This window comes from Oncorhynchus keta, chromosome 27 (genome assembly GCF_023373465.1).
Source record: "Oncorhynchus keta strain PuntledgeMale-10-30-2019 chromosome 27, Oket_V2, whole genome shotgun sequence".
Lineage (NCBI taxonomy): Eukaryota > Metazoa > Chordata > Actinopteri > Salmoniformes > Salmonidae > Oncorhynchus > Oncorhynchus keta.
The window spans coordinates 363,294-387,609 of NC_068447.1; the positions used below are offsets into that span (position 1 = coordinate 363,294).

Genomic DNA, 24,316 nt, shown 5'->3' on the forward strand with positions numbered 1-24,316 from the left:
GAAACGGTAGATTGTTAATACTGTATTTTCTGGTAGCCAGGCTCAGCAAAGGTATATTCTGAAAATGGAAAAGCTTAATGGGAAGAATTTAAAAAGCCATGTCCCTGGTGATTTTGCTAGGTTGAAGGGAGGCAGAGTGATTTGAGGCCAAACGTTTGATCAGTCGGAAAGAGAGTAAAAGTAGTGAAAGCCTATCAGTGCTGCTGAGGTTTGAGAAGGTTTTGCCTGGAAAAGTACAGATCGGATTCCTTAGATTCAATGTTAGATAATTTGTCCCATGTTTTCGATGACATAGAATGGGACATGTAGCTGCTCAGTGTAAAGAAAAGATGTACCAAGTGTGGAGGGGAACATGATGATGGTGACTGTGGGAGGGAACATGGTGACTGTGGGAGGGAACATGATGATGGTGACTGTGGGAGGGAACATGGTGACTGTGGGAGGGAACATGGTGACTGTGGGAGGGAACATGATGATGGTGACTGTGGGAGGGAACATGGTGACTGTGGGAGGGAACATGATGATGGTGACTGTGGGAGGGAACATGATGATGGTGACTGTGGGAGGGAACATGGTGACTGTGGGAGGGAACATGGTGACTGTGGGAGGGAACATGGTGACTGTGGGAGGGAACATGGTGACTGTGGGAGGGAACATGGTGACTGTGGGAGGGAACATAGTGACTGTGGGAGGGAACATGGTGACTGTGGGAGGGAACATGATGATGGTGACTGTGGGAGGGAACATGGTGACTGTGGGAGGGAACATGATGATGGTGACTGTGGGAGGGAACATGGTGACTGTGGGAGGGAACATAGTGCAGGATGCCAGTGGCGACCTGTCGTTCGGGGCAGGTGGGGCTCTAGCTCAAACAATATTTTTGGTGCCTGTTTTGCATGTTATTTTGGCATTAATACGTGTCACATATCAGTTTGCAACAATGTAAGAAAAAAAATAATTGAGCTAACCTCCATACAAAGTTGGTCTCTTTTTGGCTTTCTGGAGTCAGGCAGCTCCAAAGTGCAGGTGTTTCAGCCCAGCTCTGGGCTTTCTGTGGTGGTGGGGCAGCCAGTGGGAAATACAGAGCGTAGAGGTTGGTAATGTTCTCCAGGCTGTATCAAAACCGGTCGTGATTGGGAGTCCCACAATGGGCCCAGCATCGTCCGGGTTTGGCCGGTGTAGGTCGTCATTGTAAATAAGAATTTGTTCTTAACTGACTGACCCAATCACAGCCTGGATTCGAACCAGGTACTGTAGTGACGCCTTTTGCATTGAGATGCAGTGCCTTAGACCGCTGCGCCACCCGGCACTGCCAAAGTGGAAAGGAGGTCCAGGAAAATAGATATCATTGTGGAAGCGGCTGAAATATTTCTCTGCGGAGGACTTGCATGGAGTATTGTCACAAGCTGTACCACTCTCTCAGGTCCTAGAGTCTGAGAAGGGAGATTTGAAGGAAGGAATAAGTGGGAGTTTTGGTTATGTCAATGTACTATTTTCATTTGGGTGAATTAAATAAGTTAGTTTTCCCTATCAGGTATGGATTTTCTTTTTACCTTGTTTTTTCAACCTGTCCATTTGGTGGCGGCAATACACCTTTTTGGGTTGTAGTCTGCCATAAAACCCACAGAAGAAGCACAGATAGAACAATGAGACAGATTTCACCAGGATGTATAAACGTGAAGCATCCGCTTGGCGTTTCCACTCACTACCAAATATGGAAGTGAGAGGAAGCCCACTGGCCGGTATTGGGAGATGAAACGAAATGGATTTTCTCATCGATTAAACATTTGATTTCAATACAGTTTTCTATTCCCAAAACTAAAATCTGTTATGAAAAGAGTGGACTAATTTTGTAGAAGGAGTGCAAAGGCGCACTGCATTGAGTAAACGTTTCCTAACGAAAATATGCAGATGAGGCTAAAACGTGCCAATAGGATCTCGCTAGCGCGTGCTTGGCTCTGCCCACTATGACTCATTTTCCATTGAAACGAGAGGCTGTGGTTTATCTTAGTTTATATGAATCTTTGAAGAAGAAAACTATGAAGATTATACGTCATCAACACGCGTCTCAACAAGCGGGAGTTTGAGAAGCGGAAGAAGTTTCTAAACAGCCTTTTCGTGAGTGAATAGCTACTTAACGTTACTAGCATTAATACTTTTCCCGGTTTAAATACATTTTAGATTGCTTTTGATACATTATTTTACATGAATGTTGCCTAGTTTGCTTCGGTAGCTAGCTTGCTGGCTTTGGCGTGTCCATCACTAGCTAGCTAGCTAACGTTACGCCATCCAGAATGCTAATATTGTCATCCCCCCCCAGTCAGAGCCGTGATGTCTCAGAGAAAGAGAGCATCCAACACACAGAGCTCCCAGAACAAAGGAGTTCGGGTAACTAAAAAACACACCTACTTCATCTCTATACCTACATCATCCCCCCCCCCCTCTCCAGCATCTCTAAAAAAAAAAAAGCATCCCTTTCTGATGATGATGATGATGATGATGCTGTTGTCTTTGTCTCTGTTAGTCCCAGCGTTGGGAGGCGGTGCTAGGTGATGATGAGGATGACCCGTCCTTCACCCAGCCCAGTACGTCGCAGGTACAGAAGGGTCTGGACAGACTGACACCTGCTCAGGTCGACCTGAAGGTAATACACACACACACTCTATCGCTCATATCTCTCTCATATCTCTCTCTCTTTCATATATCTCTCTCTCATCTCTCTCTCTTTCATATCTCTCTCTCATATCTCACTCTCTTTCATCTCTCTCTCTTTCATGTCTCTTTCATCTCTCTCTCTTTCATATCTCTTTCATATCTCTCTCTCTTTCATATCTCTCTTTCATATCTCCCGCTCTCGCTCATATCTCTCTCTCTCTCGCTCATCTCTCTCTCTCTCGCTCATATCTCTCTCTCTCATCTCTCTCTCTCATCTCTCTCTCTCATCGCTCTCTCATCTCTCTCTCACATGTCTCTCTCTCATCTCTCTCTCTCCCTCTCATCTCTCTCTCTCTCACATCTCTCTCTCTCATCTCTCTCTCCCTCTCATATCTCTCTCCCTCTCATATCTCTCTCCCTCACATATCTCTCTCACATCTCTCTCTCTTTCATATCTCTCTCTCTCATATCTCTCTCTCTCATATCTCTCTCTTTCATATCTCTCTCTCTCATATCTTTCTCTTTTCATATCTCTCTCTCTCATATCTTTCTCTCTTTCATATCTCTCTCTCATATCTTTCTCTCTTTTCATATCTCTCTCTCATATCTTTCATCTCTCTCTCTTTCATATCTCTCGCTCTCGCTCATATCTCTCTCTCTCGCTCATATCTCTCTCGCTCATATCTCGCTCTCTCATCTCTCTCTCTCGCTCATATCTCTCTCTCATCTCTCTCTCACATGTCTCTCACATATCTCTCTCTCTCTCTCTCATATCTCTCTCTCTCACATATCTCTCTCTCTCTCACATCATCTCTCTCTCTCTCTCTCTCTCGCTCATATCTCTCTCTCTCATATCTCTTTCCCTAGACAGCTGAGGTTGTCCAGTTCATCTTCGTTAAGGACCAGAAAAAGTTCCCCATCCGCAGAGCAGGTAGGAGCTGATGAAACACTACAACTTCCTTCATGCTCCCTCACTGGGCTCCAACTACTTATGCTTTATAAACAATGTCTTAGCCAGTCGTGCCAACGAAAAGGTACTAATTCAATTAGGGCTGTCCCCGACAAAAAAAAAATCTTTGTCGACCAAGGGTCTGTTATTTCAACCAATCCATTGGTCAAAATGTTCAAATATGTATTTTTCCATATAGACACATCCTGTGTGTTTTAATCAAATCAACTATATGCACTGAGCTTGTCTGATGTTTTATGCCCACTATTTGATTTTTTATTTAACCTTTATTTAACTAGGCAAGACAGTTAAGAACAAATTCTTATTTTCAATGACGGCCTAGGAACAGTGGGTTAACTGCCTGTTCAGGGGCAGAACGGCAGATTTGTACCCAGATTTGTACCTTGTCGGTTACTAGTCCAACGCTCTAACCACTAGGCTACCCTGCCGCCCCAACTATTAAAAAATTAACACACTGATGACTACAGGGAACGGCAGATTTGTGGCAACAGTTTGGGGAAGGCCCTTTCCTGTTTCAGCATAACAATGCCCCTATGCACAACGCAAGGTCCATCCAGAAATGGTTTGTCGAGATCGGTGTGGAAAACATTTGACTGGCCTGCACAGAGTCCTGACTGAAATTGATTTGATTGGTCCAGGCTCTACACTACATGACCAACAGGATGTGGACACCTGCTTGTCCAACATCTCATTCCAAAATCATGGGCATTAATATGGAGTTGGTCCCCCTTTGCTATTGTAACAGCCTCCACTTGCCTTCCACAGTCAGTGTTCAAATTCAACCCAAAGGTGTTCGATGGGGTTGAGGTCAGGACTCTGTGCAGGCCAGTCAAATGTTCTTCCACACCGATCTCGACAAACCATTTCTGGATGGACCTTGCGTTGTGCATAGGGGCATTGTTATGCTGAAACAGGAAAGGGCCTTCCCCAAACTGTTGCCACAAAGTTGGTAGCATAGAATCGTCTAGAATGTTATTGTATACTGTAGCATTAAGATTTCCCTTCACTGGATCTAAGGGGCCCGAACCATGAAAACAGCCCAGACCATTATTCCTCCTCCACCAAACTTTACAATGGGCACTATACATTGGAGCAGGTAGAGTTCTCCTGGCATCAGGAGAGGTCAAGCAAGACCTGATGAGAAGTTCTATATGTGCCCTAGCCTACTACGCAAAGGCACTATGGATTTATTTTCCCTGGTTGACACAGACATGCTCGGGAAAGTGATATCACAACTTAAGCCTTCTACCTGCCCCCTCGGTCCTATCCCCACCACCTTCTACCTGCCCCCTCGGTCCTATCCCCACCACCTTCTCCCTGCCCCCTCGGTCCTATCCCCACCACCTCTCCCTGCCCCCTCGGTCCTATCCCCACCACCTTCTCCCTGCCCCCTCGGTCCTATCCCCACCACCTTCTACCTGCCCCCTCGGTCCTATCCCCACCACCTTCTACCTGCCCCCGGTCCTATCCCCACCACCTTCTTCAAAACAGTTTTTATATAATATCTGATGTGAAAGTGCTCGTTAAGCCCTGCTTGTTAAGCCCTCCCTGTCCACAGGCATTTCCCTCACTGAACTAAAAACTGCTATGGTGAATTTAGAGAATAGAATTTGGTTTTCAAACAGCAAAATATTTTAAGTGCCAACTGTATTTAAAAATGTCTGGTTTCAGGTCCAACACAGAGACAGCCTTAGTTAAAGTGGTAAATGATCCTGGAGCCAACACAGAGACAGTCTTAGTTAGTGGTAAATGATCCTGGAGCCAGCACAGACAGCCTAAGTGGTAAATGATCCTGGAGCCAACACAGACAGCCTAAGTGGTAAATGATCCTGGAGCCAACACAGAGACAGTGTTAGTTAGTGGTAATGAGATTGGCCTCCGGGCCAGGAGAGGTGGGTTGGCCCCTCCGGGCCAGGAGAGGTGGGTTGCCCCTCCGGGCCAGGAGAGGTGGGTTGGCCCTCCGGGCCAGGAGAGGTGAGGTGGGGCTGGCCCCCGGGCCAGGAGGGTGGGTTGGCCCCTCCGGGCCAGGAGAGGTGGGGTTGGCCCCTCCGGGCCAGGAGAGGTGGGTTGGCCCCTCCCCCAGGAGGTCCGGGCCAGGAGAGGTGGGTTGGCCCCTCCGGGCCAGGAGAGGTGGGTTGGCCTCTCCGGGCCAGTTCTAAATTGGTTTTGGGAGCACAGATTCTCTCTCTGTGCTTTGGCTCCAACAATAAGTACCTTGGTCTTGATTTAGTTGATACAGTCTAATAATTTATCTGTGGAGCTAAAACCTGTTTTCTCTTTGTCATTATGGGGTATTGTGTGTAAATTGATGAAAAATATATTTTAGTCATTTTTAAAATAAGCCTGAAACTAAACAAAATGTGGAAAAAGTGAAGGGGTCTGAATACTTTCTGAATGTACTGTACATTACCCCTTGCCAGTGTTATCAGAAAGCAGAGTATTGATTTTCACTGCTACGCAGATGATACCAAACTTTGCATTTCTGTGTAACCAGAGGTTTTTAGCTCCACAGATAAATTATTAGACTGTATTTGTGATTAAAATTATTGGATGGCTCACAACTTCTTCCAGTTAAATCTAAATAAGGCCGAGGAACTTATTATTGAGCCAAAGCACAGAGAGAATCTGGCCGCACATTTTAATGGGCAATAAAGATAAAACACCAGGTAAAAAACGAGATGCTTATATTAGATCCTGAACTCAATTTTGAATCACACAGTTTCTTGTTACTATGCCCCCAACCTCTAGTTACTGCGCCCCCAGCCTTTAGTTACTATGCCCCCAACCTCTAGTTACTATGCCCCCCAGCCTCTAGTTACTATGCCCCCAGCCTCTAGTTACTATGCCCCCCAGCCTCTAGTTACTATGCCCCCCAACCTCTAGTTAATATTCCCCCAGTTTCTAGTTACTATACCCCCAGCCTCTAGTTACTATGACCCCCAGCCTCTAGTTACTATGCCCCCCAACCTCTAGTTAATATTCCCCCAGTTTCTAGTTACTATACCCCCAGCCTCTAGTTACTATGCCCCCCAACCTCTAGTTAATATTCCCCCAGTTTCTAGTTACTATACCCCCAGCCTCTAGTTACTATGACCCCAGCCTCTAGTTACTATGCCCCCAGCCTCTAGTTACTATACCCCCAGCCTCTAGTTACTGCGCCCCAGCCTCTGGAATAGCCTGCCAATAACCTGAGGGGGACTGAAACTGTGGACATATTTTAAAGAGATCTTAAAACACACCTTTTCTTGAGCTTACACCTTTGTTTGTGTAATGAATATTTAAGTTTAGCATTTTTTTCGTTTTTGTTTTTGACCTGTGAAACACATTGTGTTGCATTCCATGTCTGAAATGTGCTGTGTAAATAAAGCTTGATTTTATCTTCTCTCTCTCTTCCTATCTATCTACTTCTTTATCCCTCTCTCTATCTCTCTATCTCTCTCTCTCTCTCTCTCTCTCTCTCTCTATCTATCTATCTATCTATCTATCTCTATCTATCTATCTATCTATCTATCTATCTATCTATCTATCTATCTATCTATCTATCTATCTATCTATCTATCTATCTATCTATCTATCTATCTATCTATCTATCTATCTATCTATCTATCTACATCTAAACATGTTGTGAAGGAGTACAGGAACATCTATCTGAGATTATAAAGAGGGTGGGATCTGTTTTTGAGACAGTGTTTGGTCTGAAGCTGGTGGAGATCGACTCTAAGAACCACGTCTATCCTCATCTGGAGCAGCTGTTTGAGGGAGAATCTCTCAACATGTATCTGTGTGGAAAACTAGAGGGAGAATCTCAACATGTAGGTCACTGTGTGGAAAGACTATAGGGAGAATCTCTGTAGGTCACTGTGTGGAAAGACAAGAGGGAGAATCTATCAAGATGGAGGTCACTGTGTGGAAAGACTAGAGGGAGAATCTCTCAACATGTAGAAGCACGGTGGCCAGGAAATACTCCCTAGAAAGGCCAAAACCTAGGAAGAAACCTAGAGAGGAACCAGGCTCCAGTCCTCTTCTGGCTGCCGGATGGAGATTATAACAGAACATGGCCAAGATCTGTTCATAAATGACCAGCATGGTCAAATAATAATAATCACAGTAGTATCTGCATCTATAAATGTCAGTTGGCTTTTCATCTCATTGTATCTATCCTGCTGTCTCTAGAGAGTTGAAAACAGCAGGTCTGGGATAGCTCCGGTGAACAGGTCAGGGTTCCATAGCCGCAGGCAGAACAGTTGATAGAGCAGCAGCACAGTCAGGTGGACTGGGGACAGCAAGGAGTCTATCTATCCTGAGGCATGGTCCTATCAGGTCCTCTGGGAGAGGGAGGGAGAGCATTAGATGGAGCATACTTCTTCAGACAGGACACCGGATAAGACAGGAGAAGTAGATCTATCAGCATAAATACTGGAGGCTGAGACAGGAGAACATCTCCAGATATAACAGAAACATGTTGGAGGCTGAACAGGAGTACAGGAACATCTATCCTGAGATTATAAAGAGGGTGGGATGTGATATTTTGAGACCTGATCTAACCACGGTCTGACAGAGAAATATCCTCATCTACAAACTACTGCAGCAGCTAGATCCTCATCATGTACAAACTGGAAAACGCTAGAGGGAGAATCTCAACATGTAGGTCACTGTGTGGAAAGACAAGAGGGAGATCTATCAAGATGGAGGTCTAGGTCAAGACACCAGAGGGAAAGACTGCAACAGGCTGAGAATCTACGAGATGGAGGTACACCTAGAAAGGAAAACTAGAGGGAGAATCCTAGAAGGAATGTAGAAGGGTGGCCAGTCTACTCCCTGTGAGGAGATTATAACAGAAGAAACCTGTAACATGACCCGAGCTCTGACATTTGAGACCAAGATGTTTGGTCCAATGTTCAGGGGTGACCAGACTGACCTCTGGTCAAATAAATACCTCATCAGATTATAACAGAACAGCAGGCCAGGCTGAGACAGGAGAAATCTCAGACTCAAATGTAGGAGTAAATGACCAGCATGGTCAGGCTGAGGAGAATAATCACAGTCATTGAGCCGTCATTAAAACAGAGGAGAATCTAGCGCAAACCTGCTGTCTCTAGAGAGTAAATGAAAAATACTGGAGCTGAGGGAGAATCTCTCAGGGACATGTATTAAAAGTACTCCAGATATAAATAGACTGAACAGGTCTGGAGGGGACAGGAGAAACCTCCATAGCCAGGCTAGAGAGTTGAAAACTAGAGCCCCCGCATAAACAGCAGCAGCACAGTCTGGGGGGACAGGTAGCATCGTCCGGTGAACAGGCATGGTCCATCAGATGTTCAAATGTTCATAAATGACCAGCATGGTCAAAGGGAACTAGAGCATTAGATGTCAGGTGGCTGGGGACAGCAAGGAGTCAAATGTCAGGTTGAGCATCCTTCATATTCCTAGACTCAGGTCCTAAGACAGATGAGAAATACATTAGCAGACAGACCCTAGCATACTTCAGCATAAATACAGGCTGACAGGACACCAGATAAGCACATGAGGTCTCCACATATCCAGACAGACCCTAGCCCCCGGACAGGGATCATGCAGCATAAATACTGACGGCTGAGACAGAGTATAACCTGAGGCACTTTGGTCCAAAGTCCACATTAGATGGAGCATACTTCCAGACAGGGCCAGAAAGATGGATATAACCTTCACCCACCTACTTTACCATCCCCCACACTACTGCACAAGAGGCTGAGACAGACCTATCTTCCCCCACTGCAAGCCTAGGATATAACCCCACCCACTTTGGCACAGCCCCCACACCACAAGATGGATATCTTCAACCACCTACTTACCATCCTGAGACACAAGACCGAGTATAGCCCACGAAGATCTCCCCCACTGCACAACCAAAGGGGGGGTGCCAACCCGACAGAAAGATCACGTCAGTGACTCAACCCACTCAAGTGACGCACCCCTCCTTGGGACGGCATGAAAGAGCACCAGTAAGCCAGTGACTCAGCCCCTGTAATAGGGTTAGAGGCAGAGAATCCCAGAGGAGAGAGGGGAACTGGCCAGGCAGAGACAGCAAGGGCGGTTCGTTGTTCCAGTGCCTTTCCGTTCACCTTCACACTCCTGGACCAGACTACACTCAATCATATGACCTACTGAAGAGATGAGTCTTCAGTAAAGACTTAAAGGTTGAGACCGAGTCTGCGTCTCTCACATGGGTAGGCAGACCATTTCACAGAAATGGAGCTCTATAGGAGAAAGCCCTGCCTACAGCTGTTTGCTTAGAAATTCTAGGGACAATAAAGAGGCCCGCGTCTTGTGACCGTAGCGTACGTATAGGTATGTACGGAAGGACCAAATCGGAAAGATAGGTAAGAGCAAGCCCAGGAAGGTTAGCAGTAAAACCTTCGAATCAACAGGAAGTCAGTGTAGAGAGGCTAGAACTGGAGTAATATGATCAAATGTATTGGTTCTCGTCAAGATTCTAGCAGCCGTGTTTATCACTAACTGAAATGTATTTATTGCTTTATCCGGGGAGGTGGAAAGTAGAGCATTGCAGTAGTCACAGTGACAAAAGCATGGATACATTTTTCTGCATCATTTTTGGACAAAGTTTTTTTGCAATGTTACGTAGATGGAAAAAAGCAGTCCTTGAAACAGTCTTGATATGTTCGTCAAAAGAGAGATCAGGGTCCAGAGTAACGCCGAGGTCCTTCGCGGTTTTATTTGAGACGACTGTACAACCATCAAGATGAATTGTCAGATCTAACAACAGATCTCTTTGTTTCTTGGGACCAAGAACTAGCATCTCTGTTTTGTCCGAGTTTAAAAGCAGAACATTTTTCACCATCCACTTCCTTATGTCTGGAACACAGGTTTCCAGGAGGGCAATTTTGTGACTTCACCATGTTTCATCGAAATGTACAGCTGTGTGTCGTCCTCAGCAGTGAAAGTTAACATTATGTTTCCCGAATGATATCACCAAGAGGTAAAATATATAGTGAAAACAGTAGTGGTCTTAAAATGGAGCCTTGAGGAATACCAGAATTTACAGTTGATTTGTCAGAAGACAAACCATCTACAGAGACAAACTGATATCTTTCTGAAAGATAAGATCTTAATCAGGCAAGAACTTGTCCGTGTAGACCATTTTGGGTTTCCAATCTCTCCAGAAGAATGTGGTGATCGATGGTATCAAAAGCAGCACTAAGGTCTAGGAGCACGAGGACAGATGCAGCGCCTCGGTCTGACACCATTAAAAAGTAATTTACCACCTTCGCGAGTGCAGTCTCAGTGTTATGACGGGGTCTAAAACCAGACTGTTTGCATTTCGTATGCATTATTTGTCTTCAGGAAGGCAGTGAGTTGCTGTGCAACAGCTTTTTTTTTTTAATTTTGAGAGGAATGGAAGATTCTTAAAGGCCAATAGTTTTTTATATTTTCTGGGTCAAGGTTTGGCTTTTTCAAGAGGCTTTATTTATTACTGCCACATAGGGTCCAGTATGTAGCTTGAAGGTTTAGAGGCAATGATTATTTTCATCAATGTGTCAAGAGATATAGTACTAAAACACTTGAGTGTCTCCCTAGGTCCTGACAGAGTTGTGCAGACTCAGGACAACTGAGCTTTGGAGGAATACGCAGATTTAAAGAGGAGTCCGTAATTTGCTTTCTAATGATCATGATCTTTTCTTTATGAATTTATCACTGCTGAAATGAAAGCCATCCTCTCTTGGGGAATGTTGTTTTTTGTTAGCTTTGCGACAGTATCAAAAATACATTTTGGATTGTTCTTTTTTTCCTCAATAAGTTTGAAAAATAGGATGATCGAGCAGCAGTGAGGGCTCTTCGGTACTGCACGGTACTGTCTTTCCAAGCTAGTCGGAAGACTTCCTGTTTGGTGTAGCAGCAGTAAGGGCTCTTCGGTACTGCACGGTACTGTCTTTCCAAGCTAGTCGGAAGACTTCCAGTGTGGTGTGGAGCCATTTTCTGTATACCAGGGAGCTAGTTTCTTATGAGAAATGTTTTTTGTTTTTAGGGGTGTGACTGCATCTTGTGTATTACGCAAAGTTAAATTGAGTTCCTCAGTTAGGTGGTTAACTGAGGTTTGTACTCTGACATCCTTGTGTAGGTGGAGGGAGTCTGGAAGGACATCAAGGGGGTTGTCCAAGAATTTATAGCACGACTTTTGATGCTCCTTGGTTGGGGTCTGAGCAGATTATTTGTTGCGATTGCAAATGTAATAAAATGGTGGTCCAATAGTCCAGGATTATGAGGAAAAACATTAAGATCCACAATATTTATTCCACTGGACAAAACTTGTATGACTGTGACAGAGTAGAGTATGACTGTGATAGTGAGTAGGTCCAGAGACATGTTGGACAAAACCCACAATGGCTCCGAAAGCCTTTTGGAGTGGGTCTGTGGACTTTTCCATGTGAATATTAAAGTCACCAAAGATTAGAATATTATCTGCTATGACTACAAGGTCTGATAGGAATTCAGGGAACTCAATGAGAAATGCTGTATATGGCCCAGGAGGCCTGTAAACAGTGCTATAAAAGTGATTGAGTAGGCTGCATAGATTTCATGACTAGGAAGCTCAAAATACGTAAATGTCGGTTTTTATTTTGTAAATTGAAATTTGCTATCGTAAATGTTAGAAACATGTCCGCCTTTTACAGGATGCACGGGGGATATGGTCACTAGTGTAACCAGGAGGTGAGGCCTCATTTAACACAGTAAATTCATCAGGCTTAAGCCATGTTTCAATCAGGCCAAACACATCAAGATTATGATCAGGATTAGTTCATTGACTATAACTGCCTTTGAAGTGAGGGATCTAACATTAAGTAAAACCCTATTTTGAGATGTGAGGTATCATGATCTTTCAATAATGGCAGTTATGGAGGAGGTCTTTATTCTAGTGAGATTGCTAAGGCGAACACCGCTGTGTTTGGTCAAGGCACAGACACAGTCTCAGTGTGTGTGTGTGTGTGTGTGTGTGTGTGTGTGTGTGTGTGTTTACAGGAGTCCCAGTAATCCAAAGACAGGTCTACTCTTCGTAATCCTCAGCATCGTCTTCATGAAGGGGGGTGTGGTCAAGGAGAGTGAGTGTTCCGTTGGCTTTGTCCCAATTCTGACACCAGTGTAGCCAACGGGGGGGCCACAACTCAATTTCTTTGTAAAAAAAAAATACATATATTTGGCAATTCTTGTCTGTCCCCCCCCACTTATTGATGACATCAGTGTCGTGTGTATGCCCCTTCTCCTCACTGAGATGTCCCATCATGCTTTGTGTTTGTAGGTATGGTGTGGAACACACTGAAGAAGCTGAGAGTTGATCAAGGGTAAGTCTGTGTGGCTGATGATCACAGGTTCCTTCACTGTCCCAGTCCCATCACCAGGTTTCACTAGCCAGTTGTGGAGTGAGATTAAAGTATGATCTGTGTGTTGACTGTTTTGACCCACCCAGGGAGAGACACGAGATTTTTGGAGACGTGAAGAAGGTCAAGTACGATGAGTTTGTCCGTCAGAGGTGAGTCTCTCTCGACCCTGAATGGGTAAAGTGTGGTAAGACATGAGTTGTGAACTCGTATACCAGTTCACCTGCAGTAAAACAACTAGGAGGTCGGTTGTATTGTCTGGATGTGATGGTCTATACCACACCACAGGACAGTAGTAGGAAGATGAGAACCTGTCTATACCACAGGACAGGGCAGTAGTAGGAAGATGGGAACCTGTCTATACCACACCATAGGACAGTAGTAGGAAGATGAGAACCTGTCTATACCACAGGACAGGGCAGTAGGAAGATGAGAACCTGTCTATACCACAGGACAGTAGTAGGAAGATGAGAACCTGTCTATACCACAGGGCAGTAGTAGGAAGATGAGAACCTGTCTATACCACAGGGCAGTAGTAGGAAGATGAGAACCTGTCTATACCACAGGGCAGTAGTAGGAAGATGAGAACCTGTCTATACCACACCACAGGACAGCAATAGGAAGATGAGAACCTGTCTATACCACAAGACAGCAGTAGGAAGATGAGAACCTGTCTATACCATAGGGCAGTAGTAGGAAGATGAGAACCTGTCTATACCACAGGACGGCTGTAGGAAGATGAGAACCTGTCTATACCACACCACAGGACAGCAATAGGAAGATGAGAACCTGTCTATACCACAAGACAGCAGTAGGAAAATGAGAACCTGTCTATACCACACCACAGGACAGTAGTAGGAAGATGGGAACCTGTCTATACCACACCACAGGACAGCAGTAGGAAGATGAGAACCTGTCTATACCACAGGACAGCAGTAGGAAGATGAGAACCTGTCTATAACACAAGACAGGACAGCAGTAGGAAGATGAGAACCTGTCTATACCACACCACAGGACAGCAGTAGGAAGATGAGAACCTGTCTATACCACACCATAGGACAGCAGTAGAAAGATGAGAACCTGTCTATACCACACCATAGGACAGTAGTAGGAAGATGAGAACCTGTCTATACCACAAGACAGCAGTAGGAAGATGAGAACCTGTCTATACCACACCATAGGGCAGTAGTAGGAAGATGAGAACCTGTCTATACCACAAGACAGCAGTAGGAAGATGAGAACCTGTCTATACCATAGGGCAGTAGTAGGAAGATGAGAACCTGTCTATACCACAGGACGGCTGTAGGAAGATGAGAACCTGTCTATACCACAGGACAGGGCAGTAGTAGGAAGATGAGAACCTGTCTATACCACAAGACAGCAGTAGGAAGATGGGAACCTGTCTATACCACACCATAGGGCAGCAGTAGTAGCAAGATGAGAACCTGTCTATACCACACCATAGGGCAGTAGTAGGAAGATGAGAACCTGTCTATACCATAGGGCAGCAGTAGTAGGAAGATGAGAACCTGTCTATACCACACCATAGGACAGCAGTAGGAAGATGAGAACCTGTCTATACCACACCACAGGACAGCAGTAGGAAGATGAGAACCTGTCTATACCACACCACAGGACAGCAGTAGAAAGATGAGAACCTGTCTATACCACACCACAGGACAGCAGTAGGAAGATGAGAACCTGTCTATACCACACCACAGGACAGCAGTAGGAAGATGAGAACATGTCTATACCACACCACAGGACAGCAGTAGGAAGATGAGAACCTGTCTATACCACACCACAGGACAGCAGTAGGAAGATGAGAACCTGTCTATACCACACCACAGGACAGCAGTAGGAAGATGAGAACCTGTCTATACCACACCACAGGACAGCAGTAGTAGCAAGATGAGAACCTGTCTATACCACACCACAGGACAGCAGTAGGAAGATGAGAACCTGTCTATACCACAAGACAGCAGTAGGAAGATGAGAACCTGTCTATAACACACCACAGGACAGTAGTAGGAAGATGTTTACCTGTCTATACCACAGGACAGCAGTAGGAAGATGAGAACCTGTCTATACCACACCATAGGGCAGTAGGAGGAAGATGAGAACCTGTCTATACCACAGGACAGCAGTAGGAAGATGAGAACCTGTCTATACCACAAGACACCAGTAGGAAGATGAGAACCTGTCTATACCACACCACAGGACAGCAGTAGGAAGGTGAGAACCTGTCTATACCACAAGACAGCAGTAGGAAGATGAGAACCTGTCTATACCACACCACAGACAGCAGTAGGAAGGTGAGAACCTGTCTATACCACAAGACAGTAGTAGGAAGATGAGAACCTGTCTATACCATAGGACAGTAGTAGGAAGATGGGAACCTGTCTATACCACAGGACAGTAGTAGGAAGATGAGAACCTGTCTATACCACACCACAGGACAGCAGTAGAAAGATGAGAACCTGTCTATACCACACCATAGGGCAGTAGTAGGAAGATGAGAACCTGTCTATACCACACCATAGGACAGTAGTAGGAAGATGAGAACCTGTCTATACCACACCATAAGACAGTGGTAGGAAGATGAGAACCTGTCTATACCACACCATAGGACAGTAGTAGGAAGATGAGAACCTGTCTATACGACACCACAGGACAGTAGTAGGAAGATGAAAACCTGTCTATACCATAGGACAGTAGTAGGAAGATGGGAACCTGTCTATACCACAGGACAGTAGTAGGAAGATGAGAACCTGTCTATACCACACCATAGGGCAGTAGTAGGAAGATGAGAACCTGTCTATAACACACCATAGGACAGCAGGAGGAAGATGAGAACCTGTCTATACCACACCACAGGACAGCAGTAGGAAGATGAGAACCTGTCTATACCACACCACAGGACAGCAGGAGGAAGATGAGAACCTGTCTATACCATTGGGCAGTAGTAGGAAGATGAGAACCTGTCTATACCACAGGACAGTAGTAGGAAGATGAGAACCTGTCTATACCACACCATAGGGCAGTAGTAGGAAGATGAGAACCTGTCTATACCACACCATAGGACAGCAGGAGGAAGATGAGAACCTGTCTATACCACACCACAGGACAGCAGTAGGAAGATGAGAACCTGTCTATACCACACCACAGGACAGCAGGAGGAAGATGAGAACCTGTCTATACCATTGGGCAGTAGTAGGAAGATGAGAACCTGTCTATACCACACCATAGGGCAGTAGTAGGAAGATGAGAACCTGTCTATACCATTGGGCAGTAGTAGGAAGATGAGAACCTGTCTATACCACACCATAGGACAGTAGTAGGAAGATGATAACCTGTCTATACGACACCACAGGACAGTAGTAGGAAGATGAGAACCTGTCTATACCATAGGACAGTAGTAGGAAGATGGGAACCTGTCTATACCACAGGACAGTAGTAGGAAGATGAGAACCTGTCTATACCACACCATAGGGCAGCAGGAGGAAGATGAGAACCTGTCTATACCACACCACAGGACAGCAGTAGGAAGATGAGAACCTGACTATACCACAGGACAGCAGTAGGAAGATGAGAACCTGTCTATACCACAAGACAGCAGTAGGAAGATGAGAACCTGTCTATACCACAAGACAGCAGTAGGAAGATGAGAACCTGTCTATACCACACCATAGGACAGCAGTAGGAAGATGAGAACCTGTCTATACCACACCACAGGACAGCAGTAGGAAGATGAGAACCTGTCTATACCATAGGACAGTAGTAGGAAGATGAGAACCTGTCTATACCATAGGACAGCAGTAGGAAGATGAGAACCTGTCTATACCATAGGACAGTAGTAGGAAGATGAGAACCTGTCTATACCATAGGACAGTAGTAGGAAGATGAGAACCTGTCTATACCATAGGACAGCAGTAGGAAGATGAGAACCTGTCTATACCACACCACAGGACAGTAGTAGGAAGATGGGAACCTGTCTATACCACACCACAGGGCAGTAGTAGGAAGATGAGAACCTGTCTATACCACACCACAGGACAGCAGTAGGAAGATGAGAACCTGTCTATACCATAGGGCAGTAGTAGGAAGATGAGAACCTGTATACCATAGGGCAGTAGTAGGAAGATGAGAACCTGTCTATACCACAGGACAGCAGTAGGAAGATGAGAACCTGTCTATACCACAGGACAGCAGTAGGAAGATGAGAACCTGTCTATACCACACCATAGGACAGCAGTAGGAAGATGAGAACCTGTCTATACCACACCACAGGACAGCAGTAGGAAGGTGAGAACCTGTCTATACCACAAGACAGCAGTAGGAAGATGAGAACCTGTCTATACCACACCACAGGACAGCAGTAGGAAGGTGAGAACCTGTCTATACCACAAGACAGTAGTAGGAAGATGAGAACCTGTCTATACCATAGGACAGTAGTAGGAAGATGGGAACCTGTCTATACCACAGGACAGTAGTAGGAAGATAAGAACCTGTCTATACCACACCACAGGACAGCAGTAGAAAGATGAGAACCTGTCTATACCACACCATAGGGCAGTAGTAGGAAGATGAGAACCTGTCTATACCACACCATAGGACAGTAGTAGGAAGATGAGAACCTGTCTATACCACACCATAGGACAGTAGTAGGAAGATGAGAACCTGTCTATACCACACCATAGGACAGTAGTAGGAAGATGAGAACCTGTCTATACGACACCACAGGACAGTAGTAGGAAGATGAGAACCTGTCTATACCATAGGACAGTAGTAGGAAGATGGGAACCTGTCTATACCACAGGACAGTAGTAGGAAGATGAGAACCTGTCTATACCACACCATAGGGCAGTAGTAGGAAGATGAGAACCTGTCTATACCACACCATAGGACAGCAGGAGGAAGATGAGAACCTGTCTATACCACACCACAGGACAGCAGTAGGAAGATGAGAACCTGTCTATACCACACCACAGGACAGCAGGAGGAAGATGAGAACCTGTCTATACCATTGGGCAGTAGTAGGAAGATGAGAACCTGTCTATACCACAGGACAGTAGTAGGAAGATGAGAACCTGTCTATACCACACCATAGGGCAGTAGTAGGAAGATGAGAACCTGTCTATACCACACCATAGGACAGCAGGAGGAAGATGAGAACCTGTCTATACCACACCACAGGACAGCAGTAGGAAGATGAGAACCTGTCTATACCACACCACAGGACAGCAGGAGGAAGATGAGAACCTGTCTATACCATTGGGCAGTAGTAGGAAGATGAGAACCTGTCTATACCACACCATAGGGCAGTAGTAGGAAGATGAGAACCTGTCTACCATTGGGCAGTAGTAGGAAGATGAGAACCTGTCTATACCACACCATAGGACAGTAGTAGGAAGATGAGAACCTGTCTATACGACACCACAGGACAGTAGTAGGAAGATGAGAACCTGTCTATACCATAGGACAGTCGTAGGAAGATGGGAACCTGTCTATACCACAGGACAGTAGTAGGAAGATGAGAACCTGTCTATACCACACCATAGGGCAGCAGGAGGAAGATGAGAACCTGTCTATACCACACCACAGGACAGCAGTAGGAAGATGAGAACCTGACTATACCACAGGACAGCAGTAGGAAGATGAGAACCTGTCTATACCACAAGACAGCAGTAGGAAGATGAGAACCTGTCTATACCACAAGACAGCAGTAGGAAGATGAGAACCTGTCTATACCACACCATAGGACAGCAGTAGGAAGATGAGAACCTGTCTATACCACACCACAGGACAGCAGTAGGAAGATGAGAACCTGTCTATACCATAGGACAGTAGTAGGAAGATGAGAACCTGTCTATACCATAGGACAGCAGTAGGAAGATGAGAACCTGTCTATACCATAGGACAGTAGTAGGAAGATGAGAACCTGTCTATACCATAGGACAGTAGTAGGAAGATGAGAACCTGTCTATACCATAGGACAGCAGTAGGAAGATGAGAACCTGTCTATACCACACCACAGGACAGTAGTAGGAAGATGGGAACCTGTCTATACCACACCACAGGGCAGTAGTAGGAAGATGAGAACCTGTCTATACCACACCACAGGACAGCAGTAGGAAGATGAGAACCTGTCTATACCATAGGGCAGTAGTAGGAAGATGAGAACCTGTATACCATAGGGCAGTAGTAGGAAGATGAGAACCTGTCTATACCACAGGACAGCAGTAGGAAGATGAGAACCTGTCTATACCATAGGGCAGTAGTAGGAAGATGAGAACCTGTCTATACCACAAGACAGACAGCAGTAGGAAGATGAGAACCTGTCTATACCACAGGACAGGACAGTAGTAGGAAGATGAGAACCTGTCTATACCACACCATAGGACAGTAGTAGGAAGATGAGAACCTGTCTATACCACAGGACAGCAGTAGGAAGATGAGAACCTGTCTATACCATAGGGCAGTAGTAGGAAGATGAGAACCTGTCTATACCACAAGACAGGACAGCAGTAGGAAGATGAGAACCTGTCTATACCACAGGACAGGACAGTAGTAGGAAGATGAGAACCTGTCTATACCACACCATAGGACAGTAGTAGGAAGATGAGAACCTGTCTATACCATAGGACAGTAGTAGGAAGATGAGAACCTGTCTATACAATAGGGCAGTAGTAGGAAGATGAGAACCTGTCTATACCATAGGACAGTAGTAGGAAGATGAGAACCTGTCTATACCACACCATAGGACAGCAGGAGGAAGATGAGAACCTGTCGATACCATAGGACAGTAGTAGGAAGATGAGAACCTGTCTATACCATAGGGCAGTAGTAGGAAGATGAGAACCTGTCTATACCACACCACAGGACAGCAGTAGGAAGATGAGAACCTGTCTATACCACACCACAGGACAGCAGGAGGAAGATGAGAACCTGTCTATACCATTGGGCAGTAGTAGGAAGATGAGAACCTGTCTATACCATAGGACAGTAGTAGGAAGATGAGAACCTGTCTATACCATAGGGCAGTAGTAGGAAGATGAGAACCTGTCTATACCACACCATAGGACAGTAGTAGGAAGATGAGAACCTGTCTATACCACACCACAGGACAGTAGTAGGAAGATGAGAACCTGTCTATACCACAGGGCAGTAGTAGGAAGATGAGAACCTGTCTATACCACAGGACAGGGCAGTAGTAGGAAGATGAGAACCTGTCTATACCACACCATAGGACAGTAGTAGGAAGATGAGAACCTGTCTATACCACAGGACAGGGCAGTAGTAGGAAGATGAGAACCTGTCTATACCACACCACAGGACAGTAGTAGGAAGATGAGAACCTGTCTATACCACACCATAGGGCAGTAGTAGGAAGATGAGAACCTGTCTATACCACAGGACAGGGCAGTAGTAGGAAGATGAGAACCTGTCTATACCGCAGGGCAGGGCAGTAGTAGGAAGATGAGAACCTGTCTATACCATAGGACAGTAGTAGGAAGATGAGAACCTGTCTATACCACACCACAGGACAGTAGTAGGAAGATGGGAACCTGTCTATACCACACCACAGGACAGTAGTAGGAAGATGAGAACCTGTCTATACCATAGGACAGTAGTAGGAAGATGAGAACCTGTCTATACCACACCACAGGACAGTAGTAGGAAGATGGGAACCTGTCTATACCACACCACAGGACAGTAGTAGGAAGATGAGAACCTGTCTATGCCACACCACAGGACAGTAGTAGGAAGATGAGAACCTGTCTATACCACAGGGCAGTAGTAGGAAGATGGGAACCTGTTTATACCACAGGGCAGCAGTAGGAAGATGAGAACCTGTCTATACCACAGGACAGTAGTAGGAAGATGAGAACCTGTCTATACCATAGGACAGTAGTAGGAAGATGAGAACCTGTCTATACCACACCATAGGGCAGTAGTAGGAAGATGAGAACCTGTCTATACCACACCATATGGCAGTAGTAGGAAGATGAGAACCTGTCTATACCACACCACAGGACAGTAGTAGGAAGATGAGAACCTGTCTATACCACACCATAGGACAGTAGTAGGAAGATGAGAACCTGTCTATATCACACCACAAGACAGTAGTAGGAAGATGAGAACCTGTCTATACCACACCACAAGACAGCAGTAGGAAGATGAGAACCTGTCTATACCATAGGACAGTAGTAGGAAGATGAGAACCTGTCTATACCACACCATAGGGCAGTAGTAGGAAGATGAGAACCTGTCTATACCACAGGACAGCAGTAGGAAGATGAGAACCTGTCTATACCATAGGGCAGTAGTAGGAAGATGAGAACCTGTCTATACCACAAGACAGGACAGCAGTAGGAAGATGAGAACCTGTCTATACCACAGGACAGGACAGTAGTAGGAAGATGAGAACCTGTCTATACCACACCATAGGACAGTAGTAGGAAGATGAGAACCTGTCTATACCACAGGACAGCAGTAGGAAGATGAGAACCTGTCTATACCATAGGGCAGTAGTAGGAAGATGAGAACCTGTCTATACCACAAGACAGGACAGCAGTAGGAAGATGAGAACCTGTCTATACCACAGGACAGGACAGTAGTAGGAAGATGAGAACCTGTCTATACCACACCATAGGACAGTAGTAGGAAGATGAGAACCTGTCTATACCATAGGACAGTAGTAGGAAGATGAGAACCTGTCTATACCATAGGGCAGTAGTAGGAAGATGAGAACCTGTCTATACCATAGGACAGTAGTAGGAAGATGAGAACCTGTCTATATCACACCATAGGACAGCAGGAGGAAGATGAGAACCTGTCGATACCATAGGACAGTAGTAGGAAGATGAGAACCTGTCTATACCATAGGGCAGTAGTAGGAAGATGATGAGAACCTGTCTATACCACACCACAGGACAGCAGTAGGAAGATGAGAACCTGTCTATACCACACCACAGGACAGCAGGAGGAAGATGAGAACCTGTCTATACCATTGGGCAGTAGTAGGAAGATGAGAACCTGTCTATACCATAGGACAGTAGTAGGAAGATGAGAACCTGTCTATACCATAGGGCAGTAGTAGGAAGATGAGAACCTGTCTATACCACACCATAGGACAGTAGTAGGAAGATGAGAACCTGTCTATACCACACCACAGGACAGTAGTAGGAAGATGAGAACCTGTCTATACCACAGGGCAGTAGTAGGAAGATGAGAACCTGTCTATACCACAGGACAGGGCAGTAGTAGGAAGATGAGAACCTGTCTATACCACACCATAGGACAGTAGTAGGAAGATGAGAACCTGTCTATACCACAGGACAGGGCAGTAGTAGGAAGATGAGAACCTGTCTATACCACACCACAGGACAGTAGTAGGAAGATGAGAACCTGTCTATACCACACCATAGGGCAGTAGTAGGAAGATGAGAACCTGTCTATACCACAGGACAGGGCAGTAGTAGGAAGATGAGAACCTGTCTATACCGCAGGGCAGGGCAGTAGTAGGAAGATGAGAACCTGTCTATACCATAGGACAGTAGTAGGAAGATGAGAACCTGTCTATACCACACCACAGGACAGTAGTAGGAAGATGGGAACCTGTCTATACCACACCACAGGACAGTAGTAGGAAGATGAGAACCTGTCTATGTCACACCACAGGACAGTAGTAGGAAGATGAGAACCTGTCTATACCACAGGGCAGTAGTAGGAAGATGGGAACCTGTTTATACCACAGGGCAGCAGTAGGAAGATGGGAACCTGTTTATACCACAGGGCAGCAGTAGGAAGATGAGAACCTGTCTATACCACAGGACAGTAGTAGGAAGATGAGAACCTGTCTATACCATAGGACAGTAGTAGGAAGATGAGAACCTGTCTATAACACACCATAGGGCAGTAGTAGGAAGATGAGAACCTGTCTATACCATAGGGCAGTAGTAGAAAGATGAGAACCTGTCTATACCACACCATAGGACAGTAGTAAGAAGATGAGAACCTGTCTATACCACACCATATGGCAGTAGTAGGAAGATGAGAACCTGTCTATACCACAGGACAGTAGTAGGAAGATGAGAACCTGTCTATACCACACCATATGGCAGTAGTAGGAAGATGAGAACCTGTCTATACCACACCACAGGACAGTAGTAGGAAGATGAGAACCTGTCTATACCACAGGACAGTAGTAGGAAGATGAGAACCTGTCTATACCATATGGCAGTAGTAGGAAGATGAGAACCTGTCTATACCACACCATAGGACAGTAGTAGGAAGATGAGAACCTGTCTATACCATAGGACAGTAGTAGGAAGATGAGAACCTGTCTATACCATAGGGCAGCAGTAGGAAGATGAGAACCTGTCTATACCACACCACAGGACAGTAGTAGGAAGATGAGAACCTGTCTATACCACACCACAGGACAGTAGTAGGAAGATGGGAACCTGTCTATACCACACCACAGGACAGTAGTAGGAAGATGAGAACCTGTCTATACCACACCACAGGACAGTAGTAGGAAGATGAGAACCTGTCTATACCACACCATAGGACAGTAGTAGGAAGATGGGAACCTGTCTATACCATAGGACAGTAGTAGGAAGATGAGAACCTGTCTATACCACACCACAGGACAGTAGTAGGAAGATGGGAACCTGTCTATACCACACCACAGGACAGTAGTAGGAAGATGAGAACATGTCTATACCATAGGACAGTAGTAGGAAGATGAGAACCTGTCTATACCATAGGACAGTAGTAGGAAGATGAGAACCTGTCTATACCACACCACAGGACAGTAGTAGGAAGATGGGAACCTGTCTATACCACAGGACAGGGCAGTAGTAGGAAGATGAGAACCTGTCTATACCACACCACAGGACAGTAGTAGGAAAATGAGAACCTGTCTATACCATAGGACAGTAGTAGGAAGATGAGAACCTGTCTATACCATAGGGCAGTAGTAGGAAGATGAGAACCTGTCTATACCACACCATAGGGCAGTAGTAGGAAAATGATAACCTGTCTATACCATAGGGCAGTAGTAGAAAGATGAGAACCTGTCTATACCACACCAAAGGACAGTAGTAGGAAGATGAGAACCTGTCTATACCACACCATAGGGCAGTAGTAGGAAAATGATAACCTGTCTATACCATAGGGCAGTAGTAGAAAGATGAGAACCTGTCTATACCACACCATAGGGCAGTAGTAGGAAGATGAGAACCTGTCTATACCACACCACAGGACAGGGCAGTAGTAGGAAGATGAGAACCTGTCTATACCATAGGACAGT

General features: G+C 45.4%; 1 protein-coding gene and 1 long non-coding RNA gene across 18 annotated transcripts in view; one reads left to right on the top strand and one right to left on the bottom strand.

Annotated features, from left to right (window-relative positions):
- The first annotated feature begins 352 nt into the window (after positions 1 to 352).
- Positions 353 to 24,316, top strand: part of LOC118359517 (melanoma-associated antigen D2) — a 30,053-nt gene continuing 6,089 nt past the window's right edge. Inside the window, exons 1-8 of the mRNA XM_052482612.1 lie at positions 353 to 854; positions 2,321 to 2,388; positions 2,525 to 2,644; positions 3,523 to 3,586; positions 7,256 to 7,400; positions 12,641 to 12,720; positions 12,918 to 12,960; positions 13,086 to 13,148. Of these exons, the coding sequence (XP_052338572.1) occupies positions 353 to 854; positions 2,321 to 2,388; positions 2,525 to 2,644; positions 3,523 to 3,586; positions 7,256 to 7,400; positions 12,641 to 12,720; positions 12,918 to 12,960; positions 13,086 to 13,148 (1,085 nt within the window). The remainder of the gene's footprint in view (positions 855 to 2,320; positions 2,389 to 2,524; positions 2,645 to 3,522; positions 3,587 to 7,255; positions 7,401 to 12,640; positions 12,721 to 12,917; positions 12,961 to 13,085; positions 13,149 to 24,316) is intronic.
- On the bottom strand, positions 13,172 to 24,229 carry LOC127912307 (uncharacterized). 17 transcript variants are annotated; one of them, XR_008081733.1, is made up of 13 exons: positions 24,124 to 24,229; positions 23,924 to 23,999; positions 22,780 to 23,551; positions 22,279 to 22,741; positions 21,142 to 21,751; positions 20,565 to 21,055; positions 20,059 to 20,440; positions 17,801 to 18,129; positions 15,854 to 16,306; positions 14,784 to 14,869; positions 14,396 to 14,697; positions 13,991 to 14,033; positions 13,172 to 13,742 (listed from the first exon to the last, which is right to left on the bottom strand). It is a non-coding gene; the product is annotated as an uncharacterized LOC127912307 (long non-coding RNA). The 17 variants fall into 17 exon arrangements; XR_008081741.1 differs by lacking the exons at positions 13,172 to 13,742; positions 13,991 to 14,033; positions 14,396 to 14,697; ... (4 more) ...; positions 23,924 to 23,999; positions 24,124 to 24,229 and adding exons at positions 14,887 to 15,277; positions 17,267 to 17,466; positions 18,500 to 18,780; ... (1 more) ...; positions 19,740 to 20,058; positions 23,595 to 23,770 and having other exon boundaries at positions 20,889 to 21,055; positions 22,780 to 23,508; XR_008081745.1 differs by lacking the exons at positions 13,172 to 13,742; positions 13,991 to 14,033; positions 14,396 to 14,697; ... (4 more) ...; positions 23,924 to 23,999; positions 24,124 to 24,229 and adding exons at positions 15,343 to 15,395; positions 18,500 to 18,780; positions 19,421 to 19,625; positions 19,740 to 20,058; positions 23,595 to 23,770 and having other exon boundaries at positions 20,889 to 21,055; positions 22,780 to 23,508.